The 14,681-nt window shown below is 39.9% G+C and overlaps 1 protein-coding gene across 5 annotated transcripts in view; it reads left to right on the top strand.

Annotated features, from left to right (window-relative positions):
• Positions 1-14,681, top strand: part of PATJ (PATJ crumbs cell polarity complex component) — a 214,023-nt gene that overhangs the window by 49,283 nt on the left and 150,059 nt on the right. For all 5 annotated transcript variants that reach the window (XM_034778751.1, XM_034778749.1, XM_034778750.1 and 2 more), the window contains one exon: positions 4,481-4,612. In XM_034778751.1, the coding sequence (XP_034634642.1) occupies positions 4,481-4,612 (132 nt within the window). The remainder of the gene's footprint in view (positions 1-4,480; positions 4,613-14,681) is intronic.

Below are 14,681 nucleotides of genomic sequence, written 5' to 3'. Positions count from 1 at the left end.
GCTTCAACCAATTTCAGCTCTTTAAAACAAAAATGTCTGAAATCCATTTGCGTGGATATGTACATCAGCTCTTTGTACCCAACTGTCTTGCAAAATGGTCTTTACATCTCATCACTGTTTCACATGGAAATGCCAAGCAGGTTAAAAGACATGAGAAACCAGCTCAGTAAGAGGGATTTACTTTGTACTTATGTAGGGTCATCACTTCGAATCTTTAACAAATGCTCATTGTATTTTGTCCTTTTGTCCTGAGGGTTATCCATGTGCTTGGTGCTGTTGGAAACATGAAAGATAACATCTGTTTCCAATCCCAGTAAGATAAACAACACAGCTCTGATATCATAATACAACCAGATGATAGGATTCAGCACTGATTGTTTGATTTGTCAGAAGTTGTTGATTTGTTCAAATCGCTTTGCTATGTCCGATGTCATCTGTGGTTTTTCAAACACCTTTCAGAATCCTTTTCTTTCTTCTTCCTTGCATTAATCCCATCAAATGGTTTCCACTCTGTGAGTTCTGTCCCTCCAAAGTGTTCTGTTCAGTGCCATATACATAGGGCCCTACCAAATTCACGGTTGTGAAAAATGCGTCATGGACTGTGAAATCTGGTCTCCCCCGTGAAATCTGGTTTTTTTGTGTACTTTTATCCTATACTATACAGATTTCACAGGGGAGACCAGCATATCTCAAACTGGGGGCCCCAGCCCAAAAGGGAGTTTGCAGGAGGGGTCACAAGGCTATTGTAAAGGGATCACAGTATTGCCACCTTTACTTCTGCGTTGCCTTCGGAGCTGGGCAGTTGGAGAGTGGTGGATGCTGGCCACCCAGCTCTGAAGGCAGTGCCACAGGCAGCAACAGCGCAGAAGTAAAGATGGCAATACCATATCATGCCAGCCTTATTTCTGCCCTGCTGCTGGCAGCGGCGCGGCCTTTGGAGCTGGGGTTCCAGCCAGCAGCTGCAGAACTTTCTGCAGCCAGGGGAGGTTCCTGGAGATGGATCTGAACCAGCCTTGGGAAGGGCCCCTGCAGGGGAAGAGGAAGTCCTGTCTCTCACCAACCCGGCCAGGACCTGCAGCTGAAGTGTGGTGTATGGTAGGAGCCCTCAGCCAGGGTGCCCTCAGCCCCTTCCCCTCCCTAGCTCCGGGTCCAGCACTCAGGGATTAAAGGGGTCTTGGGCTGTCTGTGGGTGTGTGTAGGTGGGTGTGTGACCACGGAAACCTGCCCCCAACCATGGTGCCCTGGGTGGTTGCCCATAAGGCTGGCCCTGTCCACCCACAAAAGTATTCTCCAGCTGCCCAGCTCTGAAGGCAGCACCGCCATCCCCAGCAATAGCACAGATGTAAGGGTGGCAACATTGCAACACCCCTCCCCCACTACAATAGCCTTGCGACACCTCCCCCACCATTGCCCCCTTTTGGGTTGTGGGCCCCACTGTTACAACACTGTGAAATTTCAGATTTTAGTATCTAAAACAGTGACATTTATTATTTTTTAAATCCTATGACTGTGAAATTGACTGAATTTGGTAGGGCCCTACGTATTCTCTATCACACCACATGCTAACATGTCTTCCTTTATGCCATCCTACCACTTCTTGGGCTGGCCTTTCTCTTTTTCATTTAGTCTTGGTATATTGGGGTCTTTTACTCACAGTTTGCAGGACTGTGGTTTATATGCTCATGCCATTTGAGTCTGTACTCATGTTTTTTTGCATTTTGGGGGTGTTACTCTGAGCATATCTCTAGCATACACATTCCTCATCTGGTCTCTCTTGCTTACACCACTTGTCTATCTCCAAATTCGTATTTCTGTGCAACATCGTTTCTTCTTTGTTACCCAACACTCAGCAGCATACTTGAAAACTGGATGAACCACAGTTTTACAGACATCTCCTTTTACGCTTACTTGTATCTTCCTTTCACACCCTACACTACTTACCTCTTTCCTTTTGAGCCAAGCATTCATTATCCTCACTCTCTTATTTAATCCTCTATTTTCTCAGGTTCTGGACCCCCAATACTTGAAACTGCATTTTCAGTATTGACTGCGTGTCTAGTTTGAAGGATAATTCTACAGTGTTCATATAATTGAAATTACATACCATGTTCTCTTTCTCTGCTTATTTTGTGCCCCTGTCTCTCCAACACATCTCTCATTTTATCAAGATCCTCTTGTAGACTATTTTTCTTAGTGTATAGAATGATGTAATCTGCAGACAACACGCACCAAGGTGTTTCCTTCTGTATGTTCCTTGTGGGGGTATCCAGGATGAGGTTAAACAAGAAAGGGCTCAATGCTGATCCCTGACACACTCCCACCTTTAGCAATAGTGTCTGTTTCACCACTAGAAGTTCTGAGTGTTGACCTTGCATCTACATAATGGTTTGAACAAGCCACGCATAGAGTTCTGATACCATTTTCTTCCTCATACACCACCAGATGACTTTCCTAGGAGACTCAACATCTTTTTAAAGTATGAACACGAAATCGGGTAGGAAAGTTTGGAGCATCGTGACATTTGTGCTTTTACATATATAAATACAATGTGCCAAGGTAGCTTTTGGTAGTGGATGTCCCAAACTCATTAACTCAATGAGAGCAGGACTTGGCTTTAATTAGTGTAGTAGTGACAGAATAGCCCAAGTCTTTGGGTGGGTTGACATGAACCATGGTGAGATATTCTGGAACTTAAATAGAACACTGTGAATCTGCATGTGAAAATTATATTTCATTAAACAATAACAAATCTAACTGATTTAGTGACATTTTCTCTTTAAAGCTAAAGCACAAAGTGTTCAACAGAGACCCAGGAACACTTGACTAGAAGGTGCATGGATTTTGAGTGATGCTTTGACTTTTTCATGTTCCTAGGCTATGACAGTATTTTAGGTAATGTGTTTTCAGTGAAAGATATTTCATGTTCGCAACTTTAATGTTTACTCAGGTAGGTTACTAAAAACTTCATTGTACTATAAATACAAGGTATGTAAATCACTAAGCTAGCATGCTGACTATGTACATCAAATACATCATTCTTCAGCTTAATAGGTGAGCAGGAGCTTTGAATTATACTAAATCTAAGCCTTGCTCCCATTAGCTGATTACTTCCATCTTGCAAATCAAGTTTTTATGCAAAACTGGGAAAACAGGAGCCTTAGCACTTATTTCCATGGTAGAAGCCTTAAAAATCCCAAATTAAGTGTTGAATCTTGTAACATTTTTCCATTATAAAATGTATTTATTCCTGGTTGCCCCTTCTCCCTGATCTAGATTCTGCTTGGTAGGATGGCCTTCCTAGGAAGATAGGTTGGCCAGTACTATGGATATTTTGTTCAATAGTGGAGGCACAAAGAGGAACCATGTGCCATTTGGAATGGTTCCTTCTATTGTTATAGAATTCCTTCTTCCTTACTACTTGACTTTGCCTTTTAATGAATATTTTTCATCCGTATGACACCAGTTAAGTGCATTTGCCAACAATTGATACTGACTGAATGACCCAAAGACTCTCTTGCTCCTTAAATCCACCTCCACAATATTTCTACTTTCTTCTGATCTAGGGAGCAAGAAGCCATGTCTGTGATTATAGCTTCTTTATCCCTTTGGGCCAGTGGTGATGGTTTGTGATACCTGCGTGCTTACACAATGAGCTGAAATTAAATGATTGCTATGTTAATAATGGAAGGTCCTCAAGTTTCCTGATGACAATTTCCATTCAAACTTCGCAGAGATCATGCTACTTGCCTGCGGACTTCCTTTTTTTTCTTTTACATTTGCAATATTTTTTCTCTCTACAACACATGAAGCAATAGCAATAAAATTTGTAATCTGTATTTTATCTTAGACAACAAGGGATGATTTTTTTCCCAAAACTTTTTGAAATACACTTGTGAAGTCAGTTATTTTTAGAGGGATTTGTGTTTCTCTCTCTTCCAGAGTTCAAAGGTTAAAGGGGAAAAAAAAAAAGTTTTTTCAAAGTCATGTACTCACATAGTTGCAATTTGGGATTGATTAAGATTCTAATACTTAAAATCCTCAGGACCTTCTGTCTTTTCATGGGCTTTCCCTTATGTGGTGGTTAAATCCTTGTGTTGAGAAATTTATTTTTCCTTTTATGCATCTAATGGGATGGCCGAAGTCCATTGACATGTAAAAGGTTAGTGCCATTAGTGTAATTAGAAATAATCCTTAACGTTATATAATTACATCTCAGTATGTGTGTGCAGTGTTAGGCCGTGATGGACATGTTTAGCTTTGCTGTTGGGAGTGGTCACAATGGGACTTCCTGTGGTAAATGCATAAGTGTTTGCAAGATCAGGACCCTAGTCTGGATGGAATTAGAGAAAAAGGATATATAATATTTCAGATGAGTTCCATCTTGGATGAACCATTAATGTAGGAGGAATATTGAATGAATAAACTTCCATCCAGAACTAAAAATAGGGATAGTATTTGCAGCAGATATTTTATTTTTCAGATGAAACCAGAAGTAGACCTTCATCCTGAAGAGGAAGGAGATGGTGAACTAGCATTGTGGTCTCCTGATGTGAAAGTTATTGAACTAGAAAAAGACTATAAAGGTTTAGGATTCAGCATTTTAGATTATCAGGTATGCTATTCCTTGTACTGTATATATCAATAAATACTGAAAATACCTCTGATCCTCTCTTTCCCTTTGTACTGTGCCTAAAAATTTCCTGTAAATATTGTTATGATGATTTGGTAATATATTTATAACATACTACAGTGACATTGCACTTGGACTTTGAAATTTGGGAGAAATTATTTGTTCCTTTGAGGCCAAATTTTCTTGTTACACTGGACCAACTATGTAAAGTTGGTAGAACATTGTTTTAACCCAGACTAATTACTGGATATAATAAAGTGCAGTTAATCATCCTCTAACTCCTAACTTTGTGTTTAAAGGCTACGGGTTCTCTTAATCACTGGGAATTACTTTATAAATAATTGAGTAGTGAGAAAGCATTTAGTATCACAACATTTTTTTGCTATTTGTTAAATGTTTTGTCAATTTCCCCTCTCCCTCCTTCAGTTAAAAATACATTTGTGATGAGTCTGTTAGTACAGTGCTTTGCACAGGGGCTCCTAGGTGTCACGGTAATACAAATCAATAACCATTGGTTCTTTAGGCCTGATCCAAAGGCCATTAAAGTCAATGGGAAGACTCCTGTTATGATCAATAGACTTTGGATCAGACCCTTAAAGCACAACTATTCATTTTCCAACTTAAGGGCCCTTGATGCCAAGTTTCACCACAATTGACTTCCATGGTGAGGTTATAAAGCCAGAAGTGACAAATGGGGTCAGTATGTGAAACCCAATTTAACTCCTCTGCTAATAAAGTAATAAATTGCTTTAATTTCATGTATTGTATAAGAATAGGGTATAGACATTAAATAATTTTGTCTCTTGACTGCTTTAAATTTTTAGACCAATGTACTTGGGGCACAGAATTTTTTCATTATTTTTCTTAAAAGGAGCTGAATCTCAGACCCCAATAATAGCTTAAAGCAAATTATTCTTAAAAACAATCTTTTTTTTTTTTTATGTTAAAAAAAAAAAGTTGTGGAACAGATTTCATAGACATGATCCTAAAGCTCCTTAGTAATTAAGAGCCAAAGTCTCTGCCAGTGTAATTGGGTAAAATTCTATTGAATCTGTGCCCACTTACATTAGTAAAGAATTTGGCCCTAAATAAAGATATAAAAAATATCAGAATTTTAAGGTTAGGATGAAGTTTTTAATGTTATCCGTCAATGTGATATTTTAAAACCCCTAAGCACCATACTCCTAAGAATTAAAATTGCTGGATTGCTTTTCGTAATAACATAAACATTTGAGCGCTGCCTAAACGTTGTGGTTGAAGGAAAAAATGTAATCTATCATTGCACATAAATGTCAAGTGATATAAAAATCAATTATATTTTATACAATAAGACATGAATCAGGAACAGATTAAAATAAAAATACTTGGGGTATTATGCAAAACCATTAATTCCGTATTTTGCCAGTGTGATTTAAGATTACTGAAAGTAGATCCTGTTAGTCATTTTTGCTGATATGTGTTGTGATACAGTGCCAGTTTTTCAGTAGAGTCCCTGGGACTCTACAAAGCAGCAATACACTGATTTGTTTTTAAGTTCTCATATAATCAGAATTAATGAAGGCTTTAATAACAGGCTTTTTATTTACTTATTCACAAACGTAAATACATTAGTAATATTGGGATCCTTGCAGATTTAAATACTTTCAGATCAATATTAAATAAACCGTAATCCACTTAATCTTAGCTCTATAATTACAAGATATTGTGCTATTTTTCTGTTCAGGATTGCCTTGTAAAGCTGTGTTGCTCTTCCCAGAAGAGGGGTGTGTGTGTGTGTGTGTGTGTGTGTGTGTGTGTGTGTGAGAGAGAGAGAGAGAGCGCACTTCATTTAAAAAACAATTAATAGTCCTCAGTCATGGAAAGAAGTGGTCTGAGTTTGCCTACTGGAAAATTATCCAGAACTCTTGCATGGGGTGATTTTGAAAAGCACAAAGGAGAGGTGCACAGCTCTCACTGAAAATCAGTGGAAACTGGGTGCCTAAAATCCCATTTCTGCCTTTAAACTTCCCCCTCCTAAGTTAATACTGCTTTAAAAATGTAAGTGTCCAGCCCCATGTAGTTTGCTTCTAAAGCTTTATTGAGAAAAAATTCAAGCTTTACAATGGCAAATATACTGTTTACAAGATGTTTTCACTGTTTATACGTAAAGTGCATAAATAGTGTCCATTTAGGTGACCAGTAACTTTAAAATTTAAGTTTGGTATTTGTGAGATAATTGAGTTATAACATTTCTTGCTGTGAGTGATTTAGATGATAAATCCAAATGAGTGAAACTCCTTTTTTGCAAGGCAAAGGAAAGATGATTTTGTGGAAGAACAAAGACCATATCTGTGACTTTCAGTGTTTCAGGTATTAAACTGTAAGCTTCTAATGTATAGGCATATTGGACCAGAAGTCTGTGATAGTGGCTGTTACCAGACGCTTTAGGAAAGGTGCAAGAAAACCCTGTTGTAATCATTTATGGAACTACCTGCCTCTTGGGATGGGTGGTTGGCGGGGGGGGAGGGGTGTTCTTCTGACTCTCATCCTTGAATGGCTGGCGTATACTCTGAAGCAAGAGAGTTTATTCCTCCATCTTAATTTTTGTTATCCTATCTATCTGTTACGTTCCTGGCATACACATAGAGAAGTTTGTTTAAAAACATAAAATACTTTTGCTGAAAGGTTGCAACATAACACTGTTTCTTAGAATTCAGAATGATACCGCACAAGAACCCAAAACCAGAGATAAAGCAGGCTCCCCATATCTTACTCTAGGCGGGCTCTCTGCAGACTGACTTCTGAAAGACCCTGATTGCATGCTTCCCTACATAGCCTCCTAACCTGCAAGCAGGACTAGGGAAACCTTTAGGATTTAAAGTGACAGGTTGTAATTTTTACACTGTTTTCAGTACAGCACGCTATCTGATATAACTGAGGGTATGCCTACACAGCAAAGAAAAACCCCGGGCTGGGCTGGCCTGTGCCTGCCGACTCGGGCTCACAGGGCTTGGGTTACGGAGGCTGTTTCATTGCTGTGAAGACTTCTGGGCTCAGGCTGGAGCCCAGGCTCTATGATCCTGCAGGGTGGAAGTCTACACTGCAATGAAACAGCCCCTGCAGCGAGCCTGGAGTCAGCTGGCTCAGGTGTTTCTTTGCTGTGTAGACAAACTCTGAGTGTTCTCATTATCCATATAAATGTTTAATCCTAGATTGAATCCTATTAAACTATTGTCCTGAAAGATCTGTTGTGTCCCAGTGTAAGTTTTCTGATACTTCATAGTACAAGCCCATTCGTGCTTCCGAAAAGCAATACTAATAAAAACTCTTAGCGATGGAGAATAGGAATTGAGAACTGAGAGAGTGAAATTATTACTCTGGCATATTAATTTTTAATGGACTATCCTTCTCATGATGTTACATCTATAAAATAAATAAGCGTATCCCAAGTGATCTAAAAGATATTCCGAGAAATGTATAAATGTAATGTCAGCTAATTTATACTTAACTTACATAACTTTAATTACAAATTAATTATACTGATTAAGAGTGACCAATAATATTTCTACCTTTTCCCTACATTTTGTTTTTGTTTTCCTTTTTTGTGTTTAGTAACTTAAGTGCTTGAAATCAGATTTTTTTTTCCTATTTACAGGCTCCTCATGGAAGGATCTATTGCTGAAACATATGGTATCACTACACGAAGAGTGGGGCGTAGCCTTTGTGCTACCATAGAACATTCGTCTAAATTTTAAGCTTGGGATTTTCAGCTTTGCATGGTCATTTAAACTTAATAGATCTATTTGCATTCACCAGATCTACTAAATTGCAATGAGAAGTTTTAAAACTACTAAGCTTAATCTTGCAGGCAAGATGCCATGCTGTAGAAACAGGTGATCCCATGATGGAGCCCCTAAAATTGTGTGATATGTTTCACTGGATTCCTCCCTGAGGGGGTCTGTTTATTTTAAATAACAGCCTCCCGCTCAAGACTTGGTTGCTTAAAATGAATAATGTTGTAAAAATACAATGTGGTGAGATCAGTCAGATCTCTTAATTTAAGCCTGGTCATTCTTGGGGACAGTTTGGATGGGATACCTCTGAAGGAAAATCCCAGGTACAGTGGTACGTGATGATGGAGATTCTACAAGCGGTATGCCGCCTTCTGAGTTGACTGTGAACCTATATCTCAGTGGAGTCATGAGGAGCATTGTGTTACTGAAGATTCCATCTTAAAACACAAGTCCTGTCCACTTTCTAGTTATTAAGGAAGGCGTGGTGTAAAGTTTAGTATCCTGGCCAATTTCTAGGTTGAGCAATATTCTTTATCTCCTTTAATTTTCCCCATAATTTCACTTGGAGGAGTTACTCTGCTCCATCTCCTAATTAACTTTTATGTAGCATTGCTGACATGTTCAGTGGTAACTACATTGTGGTGGTGGGTGAGTGATCCTGATGTTTAATCTGTAAAGTGCTTTGGGCTCGTTTAGGATATAAGGTGCTGTACATGAACATTGTTCTCTGCCAATAGGGGTGAAAGTTTTGCTTATTAGCAACTTTGACTACCACAAAGAAGGGGTGGAGGTTTGGTTCAACCAGAGGACTAAACCACCCAACCAGCCAGAGGAAATATAAATGTTTGATGAATAGCCACCATTGCTAGTAGTAGTGATACTTTTTTCTTTCCTTTTTAAGGAAAAGGCAAGAGAAAATGATGCTTCAATCGGAAAAATGGGAAACACTGTTATATAAAAATGAGTATGATCATGTGGGGGTAGATAGGGAGGAAGGAAATTCAGCACCCAAGATATAGACATTTAGAGACTGATGAAATCAGATACTAGGAAGGATAGTCCATTGAGCCTTGGGTTCTGAAAAAATAGCCTTTAGCATAGACCTAGCAGAGCAAAGAGATTCCATAACCAATTAGTGATGTGTTACAGACGTATAGGGAAAACCACAGGCAGTTGTCCTGCAAATTTTGTGCAATTGTATTAATCAGAAGCTGACTCTTTATCAAATTAAACAAGATGCTGAACAGACTTTTCATGGAGCGTAATTGCCTGTGTTTGGAATTCACAGTACTTTAAAATATTTGATATGTGAGTACAGCTAGAACAGTGGTGAGGTGGTATGGTAGTGCTGGAGGTATAGGAATATTGGCAGAAAGGTGGGCTTGCATTGTACACAGCATCTTTAATCTACAAAGATTCCAAAGTACTCTTTGAATTGCTTCAGTCACACCTGAAACTCAGTGACTACTGGGGCCAAATGCAGGTGCAGTTGAACAATGCATAACAGAATACAAACAAAAAAACCGCACAACCATTTCCAAAAGAGGCCCCAGGAGTTTTAAAGAGAGACACCCTAATCCATTCATATGCTGCTTGGAGCGTTCACCAGTTTGATTTGGGCTGGAGCATTGTATAACATCCCTCTTCCTAAACACTTTGCGCTCTTACCATTTTTGGGGTTTAGGCCACCTTGAAATGAATGTGTTTTGGACAGAGAGGCATATTCACATCCCCATGAAGCACACTTTCACCTGTTCATGTGATGGAAACCAGTGGCTTTTTGGCAAGCATAGTCATACAGCTATATTAAAAAGCAGTTGTATCGTGGCTATCCGCTTGGTACTGGAAAAGCTGATGAAGGCTGCTTTTCTTCCGTCTCTACGACCCATCCATATTTATTAACATCAAAGTACTGTAAGCCTTAATGCCAACTGTGCTGAAGATCTTGTCTGACAGAGAATTTGCATCTTTCCCTTTATGGGAAAGTTCCACATCCCTTAAATCATATTAAGCTTCTTGATTTGAAAAATAATACTATATAGTGTGTTCATGAATGTAGCTATTGAGAAAATTCTCTCATAGTTCTGCTTAAATACTGCTTTTCAGTACTGAAAAGGGGATGAATGGAATGAACACATTCCTGATGGAGTTTCTAGGGTACTTGTGATGAGTGACTTTCAAAACCTCAATACAGCAGTACTAAAGGCATCAGGAGTCCAGAAGCCACTTTAACAGATCAGAGGCTTTATATATCAGCATGCGATCCAGATGGGATAGACAGAAAAAGTTCACTGTTGTAAAGAAACTAAAGAGGAGCTGAGATGGAAAAAGTTCTAAGAGGACTTGGATCTGTGCTGAGGTGCAGTTTGGGAATGGTAACTCTGATTTCTCCCAGAATGAGAAGTTAGGAGAGAATCCCATGATGTGTTACAGGAGGAAGAAGAAGAAAGAAGTAGTATATGTAAAGGGGACTGCCGTATCCCATGGATTGGCTCTCATTATGTTTCTTGGGTTTTTTTTAAGCAGATTTTGCTTTGTGAACTGTCATGGTTGTTTTCCAGGTAAAATACCTGATTTTGGAGAGATCTTGGGCATTAGGCTGGAGCATCTGTTCATTCAGAGTCCTTGAAATAAGTAAAATAATAAACAGTAGTATTAAAAGTTAGAAATCTTTCCCTCCTCCTCCAGTAAATACAGATTGGGTCACTTTTTGAATTTCTTGTCTGCTGCAAGAAAGTCTTCTGTCTTTAAATGTACAGGAAATCATCATCATTATTCTGTAGAAATCACTCTACCTTGAAGGACAGGGTGGGAATTTAAGGGGTCAGTACTGTAGCTTGAACAGTAGTTAAAAAGCGAAGTGTTTTCTAAAAAATGAGTCATGAAAAGACTAGAAAAAGCTGTATGAATGGTTGGTGGTTATAGAAAGGCTCTGCAGTCTGCCTGTGACAGTTGGAAGCTCATTTATGGCCCCAAGCAGATAAACGTGTGTTGGGACACATTAGAGGTGATAGGTGAACCTGAAAAGGTTCAGAAAAGTCCCTGAAAGTTAAACATCTCCACGTTTTCTCAGCATCTTCTCCTTCTCCCAAAAAAAGATGCAACTCATGAAATCTAGTCAAGATTTACCATTCTGACTATGTCCGGTTCCCCTTCGAATCCTTTCCCTGCCTTCTCCTTGCTGCCTTCTACATCAGTATTTAGAATACTGTAAATAAAATACAGAATTTAGAAAAGTGAGCTTTGTCCTCACTTTTATGTCTCTCTACAATTCTTCCTACTACCATTCTGTTCTCATCCTTTTCTCATGACCACTTCACTCCACCAAAGCTCCCACTCCAAACAGTCTTCCTTCAGCCTGGCCTGCTGCATGTAGACCCTCGTCCCTGAACTGTCCAGCCCTGTCTCCAGTGTCCCCTTTAGATTCCACAGTCCCTCCCTATTGCAAGGGAATGGCTGTTGCTTATATCCTATGGTAGTCCTTCCTAGAATTCCTTGTGCCTCTAACTCCCATCTTTAAAATTATTACCCTGTGCTCCTCTTCCTATTTACTGCTCCTCCACTGAGTAATTATGAGTACTACAGTGGGCAGAGTTTTGTTTTTTGTTTAGAAACTAGCGAAACAGCTTTGCTTGCTTTACTGCATCCCATTCACCAAGGTTCAACTGCTTGTTTTCTATTTATAGGGCAAATTCCTCTGGGCAGGAAGCTTTTCTCTTTTACAACAAACAAACAAACACACAAAAACACCTACCACCCTTTTGGGTGCTGTATAAATAGTAATGAAGAGCTCAGCAGGTTACTGTTAACTGCACCAGAGGGCCCCACAGAGAAATGCTGACTCAGTAAAGTTATTGCTTAAGAATCATGAGGATCCCAGTTTGAGTCTGGGCCATGCTCAAATGTAGAATATTGATTAAGTCCATTCATGTGATTGGAAATAAGACCACTGGTTGTTCAACTGCACTAAGGCTGTCTGCACTAATGTTGGGCTTCTAGCTGATACGTGCAACCATTGCTTTGATTGACTGTATTTGTATTTTCCCCTTTACTCCCATTTCCTCTGTGACCCACCTGTTTATAGTTTTCTCCCTTGCCCATCTAAGTTGGGGGAGGGAAGGGGAGAGTTGGGTACCCCCTGCTGGTTTCCAATTAGGTGTTTTAAAAATCTTGTCTGGGTTTTTCTTGAGTCAGCATCCAATGTGCTCCCTGAATCCTGGGAAGCCCAAGAGTTTATGCTATTAGAAGTGGGCAGCTGGCTTCAGCCCAGAATTTCAGTTCTGCTGAGCCCTAGCAAAGGATACGGAATATCACCAAAGGTAGAGAGAACCTGGGGATAGCATAGAATTTGAGTGGAGGGAGCAGGTGGCTGGGAAAAGTGTTTTTGAAGGAGTGGCTGGAAGAGAGACAGAAACTAGGCTCAGGCAGAGGAGAAAAAATTGGGCAGAAAGCTTATTGTACTTGGTGAGAGGGAGCGGAGTATGGAGACTTCTGGGTGTGACGAGGTTGGATTATGAGTGAGGGGCCAAAACTCAGGATGGCTTTTTTTTTTAAACGGTAAAAAGATGAGGATGAAGTTTAGGCCTGGCCTTGGGGTACCTGAAACAACCCGTCCATCCTTCATACATATCTATATGGAATGCTTCTCTTCAGAGACTAGTTCCTCGACAAGTAATAGCTAATTGTTCATTAAGGAAAGTGTCATAATTTGGTTTGTACCTGGCTCCCCCCAAAGAAATACTTTCGAACAACACAAAACCAAAGGAATGCAATTTGTTGTTTTCTATGGAGAAAACAAACAGTGGGTCAAGTGGGGCTCATGAACTTTGCAAGAGTTAGGCCCTCTTCCCAAAGGCATTACAGCAAGTGCAGTGCACCTCTGTCCAAACTACCTACAGTACATCCTTACTTCCCCAGCACATGAACTTCTTCCGAGCAGTAATTAGTCTGTACCAAGAAGAACAGGAGTACTTGTGGCACCTTAGAGACTAACACATTTATTAGAGCATAAGCTTATTTATTATTTATTATTATGCTCTAATAAATGTGTTAGTCTCTAAGGTGCCACAAGTACTCTTGTTCTTTTAGTGGATACAGACTAACACGGCTGCTACTCTGAAACTAGTCTGTACCAAACTCGGTGGCAGTTTGAGTGAATAAATGAGTAAAGGCCATTAAGTTCATTCCACTTACAGTAGAAGACAGATTTGATTTCAGACCACCAGGAGTGAAGGGCTAGTGCAGAAAACCCATTCTGCCACCTACCCCTCCCATCCAGTTATTTATCTTTCCTCTTTTTCTGTGTTTTGTTTTTCTTTCTCTCTGAATTCCTGTTTCTTTACTGACATTTCTCACAACAGAAGTTTTGATTAATGCCAGCTGTGAACTAGTTTCTGAAATTCTTTTGCTTTATTCCCTCACTGCAGATCAATAAATACCCATGTTTTATTTCCCAAGCTTTGCTTTCCTCCATCCAAAAAGAAAAAGCAACCTCGCCTTTTTTCTGTTTCAGGTTTGTGTTAAAGGTTCACATATTAATAAATCTGTAGTTTACCCGCTTGCTAAGGTATAGGTTCTTTTTGTGTGGAATAGTTACGAGTAAGTAGTGTTATTGGCTTCAATTTATCATGAGCAGGAGTTGCAGAATCAGGTCTTAAACGTTTTGTATTCCAGTCCAGTTGTCTCCGGAGTCTTGAGTTTGCTGGTGATTGACTGCAGGGTGGAGCGTGCAATGGTAGAAAATAGCCAGATCTAACAAACTATTAGCTCTTTCCAGGAGGTGGAATTTTGAAAGACATCTTGTAGAGTTAGGGCAGCTGTAACTGTTTTTAGAATTAACTTCCCTCCTCACACCAATGCTACAGGGAAAGGGCTTTGATCATTTGGGCCATTAGGCTTAAACCGTCATTGCACTAACCCCAGAGAGGACTGGGAAGGGAAAGGGACTCCCATCACAATTTCTCCTCTGCTCTCCTCTTTCCTCCAAGGGGAAAGTAAGTTCCTGCACCTGAACAGGGTTCAGCTTACTTCTGACCCCCCAGTTCTAACTAGTTTGATGGCCGGCGTGTTGAGGAGGCTTTGCAGAACGAGTAGTGTCCATGCTTTGCCCGAACTCTTCACTGGATGTGAAGCCATGGTATAAGCATCTCTAATACAGTTACGCTGGGGATTGACCAAGGGGTGAGGAAAGGGATTTCCTCCTGTCCCTGGCCATTTTCGGGATAGTCAAAATCAAGCCCTTGGTAAATTACCGGTTAATCCTCACCGTACTATTATCT

The sequence above is a fragment of the Trachemys scripta genome, chromosome 8, assembly GCF_013100865.1.
Source record: "Trachemys scripta elegans isolate TJP31775 chromosome 8, CAS_Tse_1.0, whole genome shotgun sequence".
NCBI lineage: Eukaryota > Metazoa > Chordata > Testudines > Emydidae > Trachemys > Trachemys scripta.
This window is presented reverse-complemented; position numbering and strand designations above follow the sequence as displayed.